The sequence below is a fragment of the Sciurus carolinensis genome, chromosome 16 (assembly GCF_902686445.1).
Source record: "Sciurus carolinensis chromosome 16, mSciCar1.2, whole genome shotgun sequence".
In the NCBI taxonomy this organism is placed as follows: domain Eukaryota; kingdom Metazoa; phylum Chordata; class Mammalia; order Rodentia; family Sciuridae; genus Sciurus; species Sciurus carolinensis.
The window spans coordinates 65,747,131-65,759,415 of NC_062228.1; the positions used below are offsets into that span (position 1 = coordinate 65,747,131).

The window sequence follows — 12,285 nt, forward strand, 5'->3', positions numbered from 1 at the left end:
CTGTAAAGAGGGAGCGCGCCGCTTTTCTCGGGAACCCCACGTCTGGCGCAAGCACGAGCGCCGCCGTCACATCGCGGCTTACCAGCAGAAGCAGCGTATTTCAGACCCGCGCCGTCGCGGGCACGGCGAGCCGCGCGCCGCCGCCACCCGTGTCGCACGTTCCTGGCCGGAGCCCGGGTTCTGCGCGCACGCTGTCCACCGTGGCCAGTCCGGGGCACCCGGCGGGGCGCGCCCTCCGTCCCCTCGCGCCACCTTGGGCGCGGGCAGCATCACACCACGCCCGCCGGACCGCAGCCCACGCGCCCGCGGGCCCTCCGAAACGCCGCGAGACCGACACCCCGAGACTTCGCTTCCCGGAAGGGCCCGGCGCCCGCGCATGCGCGCCCGCGCAGCTTCCGGCCGGCGCCGCGCGTCCGCCTCGGGCGGCGGGGCCCTTGCTCCGGAGGCTGCAGGTGAGGGCCTGAGGCGCCGCTTCCTCCGCGCGCGCCCGGCTCGTGCTGCGTGTGTTTAACCCGGACGACGGCTCGTTGCGAGGGGGTCTCCGAGAGCGTCGAGACCGCCTGGAAGTCGAGGCTGCCCGGGGAGCGCGTCGGGGCGGCGTTGGGCTTCGGCGCAGAGCCTGGCGCGGCGGCCCCGGCGGCGTCCACGGAGGGCCGCGCGGCTGCCGGACCCAGGCGCAGCGGACCGGACCGAGCGTCGTCTCTGCCCGTTGCCTGGGGATTTCGTCACGTGTGTTTGGGTGGTTGCACGTCTTGTTGCTGGTTTTCTCATGTTGTGCACGGGATCCAGTTTCGAATGTTCCGTCATTTTGATAGCTTTGTGCATCCCATTTTATGGCTCTGCCGGCAACGATTCGGCCACTTGCCCACTTGTGGACCTGACTCCTTATGCACTAATTTCGTGTCATATTCTTCTGCACACACTGTGTGCAACTTTACACATGGTTTGTCTCTGTGGAAGGGCACGTTTGTGTGCACTGGGCTTACTCCCTTTAATGGGTCTGCTACTCCACCCCATTTGTTGACTCGTGGTAAACCCTGAAGTGGTTTCTGCAAAACCCTCTGCAACAGTGGGCTCGTTGATTGTGGAAGTTGGGAAAAGGGTTAGGTGAGCTTTTTTGTACTGGGGATTGAACCCTTTACCTTTTTCATGTTTTAAGTTTGAAACAGGGTCTCACTCAGTTGCTTAGGGCCTCCCTAAGTTGCTGAGTCTGGCCTTGAACTTGCAACTCTCCTGTTGGCCTCCCACGCCACAGGTAGATTTTTTTTTTAAGATGTTGATGGGCTTTATTTTATTCATTTATTTGTATGTGGTGAACCCAGTGCCTCACACATGCTAGGCAACTGCTCTACCACTGAGCCACAACCCCAGCCCCACAGGTAGACTTTTAAAGAAGTTAAATTTGATATGGCATAATCCTGGGAAATCTTTATTTTGGGCTGAGCCTATGCAGATTACACAGGTCTTCTCTGCTACTCTCAACCTAAGAGGAACTTTCCTTGTACTTGAGGTACAAAGTGGGTCTCCCTCACTGGAACGAGTGTGAGCATCCCTGTGCCTGCAACAAGGCAGAACCTCTGGGAATTTAGGGGAAATAAAAGAGAAAGGACCATTGATTCCCTGCCTCCTTGGTAGGGGTTGGGTGAGGGCCACAGTTTGTCCCCACTGTTTTGAGGGTGGATGGGGACAAACCAGTGGGGACTTGTACTTTTGGCATTCTGGGAGCTGTGAGGCAAGCCTAGCCTCTCCTTGTTCTTTCCTTCCCCAGCTCCACCATCTCAGCACACTGCCCTTCCTCAAGAGAGGAACCTGGAGGAGGACCCACCACCTTTTGAAATTCTAAAAGTCATGTCCCTCGTGAGTTTTAAAATCATGTAAATACTTTGTTTTCCTTATCCTGAAACTTCCCACCTGGGTTCTATTAACAATTTAGTTCTCAGAGATCCCCATTTTAGGAAATGAAAGGGTCAGACAGCTACTCCCTCTCCTGTTGCCTTCCCCCAATGCCATGGATCCCTTTTGAATAGCGTTCCACATTTCCTAACAGTTCAGCCTTCTGCCAGGAGACCAGATGAGCAAAAATGCATTTCCATTTATGAAATGAGAGCATCCTGTGTCAGAACTGAGGTTCAAAGAGATGGAAATGACATTTAGGGATTATCACACATAGAAAAGCAGGGGAGGTGGTATTGGTTGGTCTCCTTTTTAGCGTGTGGTACAGTGTCCTTCTTTGGAAGAAATAATGGAGGCTTAGCTGAGAATCCATGAGAGATTGAAAGCCAGAATAAGATCTAATTTGAGGTTGCAGAGAGCATTTGATTCTGGGTTGTTCTTAAGAGCAAGAGCAGTGCAGAACTAAGGCAGGTGGCTGATAGCAAATGAAATTGTCAGCCTGATAGGTGGATCGTCAGAACTGGTAAGAGCTTTAGAGATTTGTGATCCAAATCCTGGGTCCAAAGTAACACAATGTGCCATTCTTTTCACTTGATACAAAATTGTATAGTTAGTAACAGTCATCTTCATATTCATTGTTTTTTTCATGAAGAAAATGCTCATGATATATTCTGACATGATGAATTTAGGTTTTCAAGAAATTCTTGGTTTTAGATTAAAAAAAAATTTAATAAAAATTTTTGAACAATATTTAGGTGAAGCCCATTAAATATCTTTTGTTTGTCGTTCCATGAAGGAAAAAATTATAGGTCTTTTCTTAATTGAGAATTTAATGTGTCAAGTAGAGCAGGCAGTGTATTTTAGCACACTGTTTCTCAGAATAAAGAAAACTCTGTGTATCTTTTTAATTTTCATCCCAGACCTATGTTCAGAAGCTTTGGCTTGCTGTAAAGGGGGGTGTTTAAGAATATTTAGACATTCTGTTTTAGTCTTGCCTATTTCCTCTGTCCCTTTATCACATCTAGCCCCAGAACAACCCCTTCCTGCAAAGACCTCCAGTTTCTCTAATCCCACTGTGAAAACATCTCTTTGAAGTATGCATGTATCATTTATTCCTGTTGTTCCAGGGGTCAGAACTTTTCAGGGATGTGACCATAGTCTTCTCCCAAGAAGAATGGGAATGGCTGGAGCCTGCTCAGAGGGATCTGTACAGAGATGTGATGTTGGAGACCTACAGCAACCTGGTCTCGCTGGGTAAGGTGGATCTGGTCTGTTGGCTTGAATCTTACTCTTGGGCATTTCTGTTCCTTCCTGGTCTGTGTCTGGGTGCTAGTCAGTTCAGTGAGTGATTAAAGGGCAGCCCCACAAGCTGAAGCTGTTTCAGGCAATCATTAGGTCTTCCTTTAGTCCCTTTTTGCAACTGCCTCTCCTGTGCAATGACCCAGCCCTGAATCAGTTCTGGACTCCCCCACTCCCCACTATAACTGGGTGGTCTGTTTTCTTCACCAGGTCTTGCTGTATCCAAACCTGATGTGATCTCCTTCCTGGAGCAAGGCAGAGAGCCCTGGATGGAGGAGAGGGTGATGTCAGGAAGCCTGTGTCCAGGTGAGTGAGGCATTGGTAGGGAGAGGGCAAGACAGGTTAGCAAGGAAGTGGCCCTTGAGAAAATCTTCGCTTCAAGTTGCCAGATTCAGAGCTCATGTTTTATCATCTTCTCATCTTACCAGTAACATCTTACAGAGGTCTTGGTCTTTCCTTCCTGAAACATTTTTAAAAAATTCATATTGTATTTAGTGATAGAGTGAATACAAATATGACGCTTCCTAAGGAAAGGATTTTCTTTTTGGAAAGATATGTGTATCCTTTAACCACTTTTCTAAAGGAATTTGTATCAACTCTTTATTTAAATTTTGGAGAACAATCAGCAAGTGACTTTTTGAGCTTTTGTTCTGCACCACAGTGTACACTGGTGAGATAGGCAGACATTGACCCTGCCTTTGTGGAACTTACACTGTAGTAAGAAACAGGCTTTAACACACACATCACATGCACATACATAGAAAAAAGAAAAGGTTCATTTGGGCCATGTCACAGGGCAGATGATCCAAGGATGAGGCATTTTAGCTGAGATGCAGGAGTTTGCAGTTGGTAAACATCAGCTGTAGCCTGTGTGTGTGAAGCTGGTTAGGGAAACACTTGGTACCTCTGAGACCTGATGGCCAGGGTGGCTGGAGTTGAGTAAGGCATGGAGCACAGAGAGAGAGGAAAGGCCGCTTTGGTGCGAGCTCTGGTCTGTATGGGGGGCGTTGGGAAGCTCCTATGGAAGCAGAGCATGCCATGATGTGTGGGACCCACTCTGAGAAGGTGTGAATATCATGCTCCTCACAAGTTTTTCTCTTTTTTTTTTTTTTTTTTTCTGGGTACTGGGGATTGAACCCTGGGTTGTTTTACCACTGAAACACATCTCCAGCCTTTTCCAATCTTTTATTTTTTATTTAGAGACAGGGTCTTACTCAGTTGCTTAGGACCTCACTGAGTTGCTGAGGCAGGCCTTGAACTTGTGATCCTACTGCCTCAGCCTGCCAAGTCGCTGGGATTACAGGCGTGTGCCACTGTGCCCAGCTCGTGTTTCTTTTCTTTCTTTCTTTTTAAAAAATACTTTTAGTTGTTGATGGACACAGACCTTTATTTATTTTTATGTGGTACTGAGGATCAAACCCATTGACTCACATGTGCCAGGCAAATGCTCTACCACTGAGTTAGAACACCAGCCCCTCATGTTTTTTATTTTTATTTTTTTTATTTTTTATTTATTTATTTTTTTTGTGGTGCTGGGGATCGAACCCAGGGCCTTGTGCTTGCAAGGCAAGCACTTTACTGACTGAGCTACCTCCCCAGCCCATGGACACAGACCTTTATTTATTTTTATGTGGTACTGAGGATCAAACCCATTGATTCACATGTGCCAGGCAAATGCTCTACCACTGAGTTAGAACACCAGCCCCTCATGTTTTTTAAAGTCGTTAAAAAATGCAGTGTTTAGATGAATAAGAAATGTGAAGATGATGGAGAAGAGATTTGAGTGGGCAGAAAGTTGGTCCTTTTGTTAAATACTTTCTATGTTAAGAATCCTAATTTAAATCATTCAGAAATTTCTGTATTCTTAGGATGCTCAAGTCATGTCAATACTGGAGGAGGAAAAGGCTGAACTAATATATTTTCAGCTCAGAAGTGCTCATCTACTGTTACCAACAGTCTGGACAGTAGCAAACAAACAGCTTAGTACTGGGCGTAAGCAGAGCTGAAAGAGTAAGAGGGAGATTGATTTCTACTCTTAAATCCTTTAGACACAAGTCAATATTTTTAATAATCTAAAATAAATCTTAAAATTATGAAATAGTTTTATTCCGGTAGTCTTGTTTTTTTTTTTGTTTATCTTTGTTTTTTGTTTTTTAAAACAGAGTCTTGGTAGATTACTCAGGGCCTCAGTAAATTGTCATGGTTGTCCTCAATCTTGGGATCCTCCTGCCTCCGCCTCCAGGATAGCTAGGATTATAGGTGTGCACCACCCCGCCTGGCTACCATTCATTTTTTTAACAATCCAAATTGCTCTTTCTGATGTAATCAAGTTGTTCCATATTGTCGTTAGCAGTTTTTAGAAAACAAAAGGCAGGTTAAATAATCTTAGTCTGGCATGGTTTCAGCGTTCCAAATCTGTTGGTGTACCTCATCTAGTAGAGGCAGTTCCATAGCTTACGTATGCGTAAGACAAAGCTTTGGGTACAACTTGCTTGGATGCTTTTAAAAGCACTGTATCGGGCTGGGGATGCAGCTCAGTTGGTAGAGTGCTTGCCTCACAAGCACAAGGCCCTGGGTTCAAACCCCCAGCACCGCAAAAAAAAAAAAATAATAATAATAATAAAAGCACTGTATGTGGGCTGGGGATGTGGCTTGGTGGTGGACCACTTGCCTATCATGCTGTGTGGTGTTCTGAAATTAAAGTGTTCATAGTTCTCAGATACAGACTTTGAGGAAAATGTCTCCTGTGAGCCAGTGGACTCAGGAGGTTCATCTGCTACTCAGAGTACTACAGCATCTATTAAATAGGGTGTTCAGCATCTGCTACTAAATGATATTTTGATCTTAATCCATTTTGTTTTGCTGTAACAAAAAAGACAAAAAACTGGATCACTTACAAAGAAAATAGGTTTATTTGGCTCATGAATCTGGTGGCTAAAAGGTCCCAACGTCATGGCGCTGGTGTCTGGCGAGGTCCCTCAACTGTGCATTGCAGCATGGTGGAAAAGTGAAAAGCGAAACAGCAACATGAAGAGGAGGCCGAATGCACATGGTGGCCTCGCTTTATAACCACCCACTGGGTGAACTGCTCTTGCAACCTCGGGCGCCACCCCTTCTGAGGGGTGTCCTGTGTTTTAGTCACCTACTGGGCCTGCCTCTAAAGGTTCTACCACTCAGTGCCAGCGCAGGGGCCCTGTCCAGACCACAGTACTGGGTGTGACAAATAGGGGACAGTCCAGGCTCTATTAACAAATCACAAAAAGACAGTTGCCTTCTAGCTGTCTGCATATATCATAAGACTGGAGAAGGTACCAGGATGCGCGTGTGCTGGTACGACCAAGAGTCAGCATTTTGTTGTTGTCCCCAACAATTAATAGTTTGTCCTCAATTGTCACCACTTGAATTCAATGTGCTCACAATTTAAATGTTTAATTATGCTAAACTCAAGTACTTCTTAGAAGTGAAAACCAAAATATTGTAATGCTGACTATTCATAAAATTTTTAGACATTTTTCCATTGGTTGTCCAAAACTGAGTACTAATGCGCAGATAGTTCACTTTACTGTGCCAGATCTCATCAGGAAATGTGAAAACACAGAACTTACTTTTTTTCTTTTCTTTTTCTTTTTTCTAATTACAAAAAAAAAAAAAAAAAAAAAAAATTAGTACTGGGAATTGAACCCAGGGGTGCTTAACCCCACATCCCCAGCTCTCCACCCCTCTTTTTTTTTTTTTTTTTTTTTTTTTTTTTGTATTTTGTCTCATCGAGTTGCTTAGGGCCTTGCTAAGTTGTGGAGGCTGGCTTTGAACTCGCAATCTTCCTGCCTCAGCCTCCTGAGCTGTTGGGATAAGACCTATTATTGTTGCTGTTCCACATTTACAAGGAGTTAAATAGATACCAGAGGTTAGACATTGTGACTATAGTACTATCTTTGGGTAATAATATATATTATATAATTAGAGATGGTTTTATTTAGAAAACTGGGAAAATGCTCATGAAATAAACACTACTCTCTGCCATTGATAATAAAATTTAAGATAGGATAGATTAGTACACGGAGAAAGGAGTGTTTTTAAAGGCTTTTCCTTGGAAGCAGCCAAGGTTTTTTCCTACTTAGTCAAGAAAGATGAAGTAATGTATTATCACTTTAACTCCTACAACCCCAGGTCCACCTGGGCACAGTGAGCTCTTCCTACACCCTTTTCCTTCTGTCCACTGGGCCAGCTTTCACTTCCATGGTCTGCTGCCGTCCTTTGGTTCCCTTTTTCTCTCTTCGTTTTCTTGGTAGGAGGTCCTAACCATTGAGTAGGTCCATATAAGGAGGCCACCATGACTGACTGATGGAATCTGTCTGGCCAGATGCGTTACTGGGCTACAGTAGACTCCCATGGCCTTCCTCTTACACAGCCAGTGTCTGGGAATGTCTTTACTCTGCCTCTTTGCATTGTCTTTTTGTAGTGTGGGGATGTACTGTAGTTGAGGCTCAAGGTTTTGAAGTGACAGCAGCCATGTCATTTTCACAAAACCTGATGCTCTTTCATGTCTTCATCTTCTGCTGTAGAAGCAACCATATTTTCCAGTAGTTTTGCTTCATACTTTAACAACAAAATGAGCAAAGTCGATATGCCACTACCATATGAAGCAAAGTCCTCTCAGATCATCTGCTGATAACACTTTATAAACCTGTTCAAATGCACCCATCTGCTGTCCCCTGTGGTTCCTTAACATCAAGCTGTAAATGAGTCTTTTTTAGCCAAATGGGGTTAGGAGCTATAATTGCAGTCACCTCAGCTAAAATCTTATGTCAGATAAACTCTGGACCAAATACACCATTCACTTTTTGCTTATAATCTGAATAAGCAGCAAAATATGTGACTTCTGATCAACTGGACCTGATCCCCTAGAAAGGAACAGGGCCCTCTTTTTCCTGAGTCACCTTACAGCAATGGGAAGGTCCTGGGAGGTTGCTCAGTTGTCAGTGGCTTTGCCTTGTATTCAGCTAAATTTCAGTGATAGAAAATGCACAGAAGAAACAGCAGCCCTGTCGTGCAAACTGCAGGGAGGCGTGAGTATGGCTGCCTCTGCAGCCCCTTGTCTCGCAGCTGCTGTGCCAGCATGGCCTCTGGGTGCCCAGGCGGACAGATCCAGCCACACATTCCTGCCTTCACTTTTTTTATTTTTACTTTTTGAAATTGTGATAAAATACACATAACCAAAATTACCATTATAACCATTTTTAAGTGTAGAGTTCAGTAGTATTAATTATATTCACTGTTGTGCAAGACTTTGAACTTTGTCTTGTGAAATCTCCAGGATTTTGAAAAACGTACTATATTTGATAAATGTATGTTTCAAGTGTGATATTAATGAGTGTTGACAGATCTGTACCCATGTGACCACCACACAGTCGAGTCTGACATTGCCCTGACCCTGAAAGCTGCCTGTGCTCCTTCATGTGCCCTCCCACACACTCCCTTCTGTCTCCAAGCCCCAGGCAATCAGTGATTTGCAAGTTACTCTAGGTTATATCAGATTATATTTGTCTCTTCTGGAATCTCTTGAAAACCTTTTTTTCTTTCTTTCCTGGTGCTGGGGATTGAATCTTGAATCTAGGATGCACCTTTGAGCTCCATCCCCAGTCCTTTTTATGCTATTTTTTTTTTTTTTTTTTTTTTTTTTTAATTTTGATGGTGTCTTGGTAAGTTGCGGAGACTGGCCTTGAACTTGCAATCCTCCTACCTCAGCCTCCCAGACCTTTGGAATTACAGCTGCGTGCCACCACACCCAGCCATAAAAACCTATTAAAAAAAAAAAAAAAAAAAAAGTGATTCACAGGTGATTGAGATCTACACTAACATGTTTAGAACTACTCTATAACTTTCCTGATTACCATACTAATCTCCATTATGGGTTTGTTTTTTCTTTCTCTATCCTACTTGCTTACTTTCTAATGCTTAGCCACATACAAGAGCTTATAAGTATTATTTTGAGCCTAACCCTTCCAATTTTTACTAGAGTTCCTTCTGGAAAAAAAAAAAAAAAACAAAAAAAAAAACAACTTTTTTTTTCTGTTTTAGTTTTGGAATCCAGCTATGATACCAAAGTGTTATATCCAGAGCAGCATGTTTATGAAGTCAAATCGCCCCAGTGGGAGATAATGGAAAGACTTGCAAGTTATGGTCTCAAGTGTTCAGGTTTGCCTGGCAACTGGGAATGCAAAAGTCAGTTTGACAGACAACTAGGAGATCCAGACATGCGCTTCAGTCGAATGTTAATTAGTCATGAAGAGATACCCACTTTGAACCAGCAGACATCTCTCATTTTTTACCAGAATATTCATACTGGAGGAAAGCCATGTGGATATAATAAGTGTAGAAATGACTTCTGGCAGGAGGAATTCCTTATTAATCATCCAGGAATTCATTCTAATGAGAAACCCTATAAATGTAAGGAATGTGGCAAGGCCTTTAAATACGGCTCACGGCTAATTCAGCATGAGAATATTCATTCTGGCAAGAAACCCTATGAATGTAAGGAGTGTGGAAAAGCTTTCAATTCTGGTTCCAATTTCATACAGCACCAGAGAGTTCATACTGGTGAGAAGCCTTATGAATGTAGGGACTGTGCGAAGGCCTTCAGTCGGAGCTCACAGCTGATTGAACATCAACGGATTCACACTGGTGAGAAACCCTACCAGTGTAAGGAATGTGGCAAGGCCTTCAATCGGATCTCACATCTTAAAGTACATTATAGGACTCACACTGGGGAAAAGCCTTATGCTTGTAAGGAGTGTGGGAAGACCTTTAGCCACCGGTCTCAGCTGATTCAGCACCAGACTGTTCATACTGGCAAGAAACTCTATGAATGTAAGGAGTGTGGGAAAGCCTTTAATCAGGGATCAACTCTCATTCGCCATCAGAGGACTCACTCGGGTGAAAAGCCCTATGAATGCAAGGTGTGTGGGAAGGCCTTCAGAGTGAGTTCCCAGCTTAGGCAGCATCAGAGAATCCACACTGGGGAGAAGCCCTACCAGTGCAAGGTGTGTGGTAGGGCCTTCAAACGAGTGTCACACCTCACTGTCCATCTCAGGACTCACACCGGCGAGAAGCCCTGTGACTGTGAGCAGTGTGGGAGGGCCTTCGGTCACTGCTCACAGCTGATTCAGCATCAGGCCTCTCACGCCCAGGGAAAGGCCCGGGAACGCCAGGGATGGGGCAGGACTGCCACTTGCCATGCCGCCACGCTGCAGCACTGCAGGCTTCGGAGTGGAGAAGCAGGAGAGCCTGCCATCGGCACGGACCCCCTGTTGATCATCCGGGAGTTTGTGCTGGCAAGCAACCATGTGAATGGAAGTAAGGGGAAAGCCCACTAGCTCAGGCCCGTTACAGCTGCCAACGCCCGCACCTCACAGAAGACCTGAGGAGAAGGCAGAGCTTGGCCTTCACCCTGAGTTGTAGGGAGACATCTGTGCATACAAAGGAATGTGTTTAGACTACTGTTAAGTGGGGAAGGTTGGGAATATTTATCTCCAACACATTCAGAATCGCGTTTTCTAATTCTAGCTTACTAATTTCAACAAGAGCCAAGTTTTAGTTTCCTTGGGGGTGGGTGAGGAACTGGACAAATTATTCTTGGATCACTTCCCAGGAAGTGAACCACGAAGGTACCAAAAGGGGTGGTGAGAAGTCACACACACCAAGAGAGGTGAGGCAGCCTATGCAGCTCCCATGCATTGCATGCACAGACCCAAGGACCTGTACTCAGACATGAAGTGTGCTGTTGAAGCCTCCCAAAGACTCAGGACGCCGTGACTTGGCAGGTGGTCATCTGGTCATCACAGTTCCATTTGACCCTATTTCAGGAAGAGGCTAAGTTTGGGAGAGTCTTGATTTCCATGTGGGCAACTTGTTTTGGGTTAAATTTTGTGACTTCTGTCACAGGCAGATGTTGGTTGCCTACCCAGCAGCCGTGGCAGCCTGCCTTATTGTCAGCATCTGTCTGTTGCCTTAGAATTTGAAAATGTCCAGATTCTAATTTTCCATCCTCCTGTGCAGCTCAGAGTAACCAGGATATTCCAGTGGTAGTCACTGGGGCTTTGGGGAAGAAGTTAGCTCCTTCAACGTTCACTTCCTGTTGTCAAACATTTTCCCATGAGTGTGAGATGCCTGCAGCTGTCTTAGAACCAAGAGGAGAAAACAAAGGACCTCAGAGAAGCTGCCTCAGAGCCTGGAGACCCCGGGCAGTGCTGGGACTGCCTCTGATGCCTTCTGTAAGAGAAATAAACCTTTAGTGCTGGGGTTACTTTTAGTTGGGTGTTCTGCAAATTTGTATCCAAAAGCATTCTAAATGATATAACTTCAAATTTTATTTTATTATGATTGAGAAATGTGGCCTGAAAATTTCTACTTTGATATTTTTCTTCGTGGCTAAATATAGGACTGGTTTTGGAATATGTTCCATGAACTTCAAAAAATGTATGCATTCTACATTTTTGGATACAAGTTTCTAAATAAGTCTATTAAAGCCAGTGGATTTTAATGATAAAATTCTCCATATTCTTGTATAATTTGATATATTGGATCCGGATTTCCTAAAATTGACATTTTTTTAACCAAGATCCTGACATTCCTGAGATTTTTTACTTTTTGTCGTTTGGCCTGTGCAGACATTGCTGAGCCTCTACTTGCACATCACAGCTTTCACCTTTACCTGATGGCTTCTGCCAAGTCTAGCCTGCTGCCCGTTTTGTCTAGTCTTTCTGGGTAGCCCTGCTCATTTGTTTGTGACAACTTTTACACCACTGGAGTGTTGCAACAGACTGACCACAAAACTGTTTACTGTCTGACTTTTTAGATAGAAAGTTTGTTCATACATTGGCCTGGAGTAATTCTGCTGTTTTATTTTCACATTTTGTAGTACTAATTATGATTTACCTCTGTGGCATGTTTTTCCCTGTTACAGGCTGGACCTTTTGGGAAACTGAGGCAGCATAAAGGCCCTTTCAGGCCTGGAGTCTTGTGATCTAGTCAGATTTCAGACGTGTTGCTCAGAGTAATAGGCATGAGTTTATTGAAGGGATAGGAAGAGGGAAA

The 12,285-nt window shown here is 44.7% G+C and overlaps 1 protein-coding gene across 8 annotated transcripts; it reads left to right on the top strand.

Annotated features, from left to right (window-relative positions):
• The first annotated feature begins 395 nt into the window (after positions 1-395).
• Positions 396-11,500, top strand: Znf582 (zinc finger protein 582). 8 transcript variants are annotated; one of them, XM_047528355.1, is made up of 5 exons: positions 396-452; positions 1,769-1,857; positions 3,021-3,147; positions 3,403-3,498; positions 9,271-11,500. In XM_047528355.1, exons 2-5 carry the CDS (start codon positions 1,849-1,851, stop codon positions 10,563-10,565), a joined length of 1,527 nt encoding a protein of 508 aa, XP_047384311.1. In that variant the 5' UTR covers positions 396-452; positions 1,769-1,848; the 3' UTR covers positions 10,566-11,500. The 8 variants fall into 8 exon arrangements, with proteins under 8 accessions (XP_047384311.1, XP_047384318.1, XP_047384315.1 ...); XM_047528362.1 differs by having other exon boundaries at positions 418-452; positions 1,769-1,874; XM_047528359.1 differs by lacking the exon at positions 396-452 and adding an exon at positions 461-739.
• The last annotated feature ends 785 nt before the right edge of the window (positions 11,501-12,285 follow it).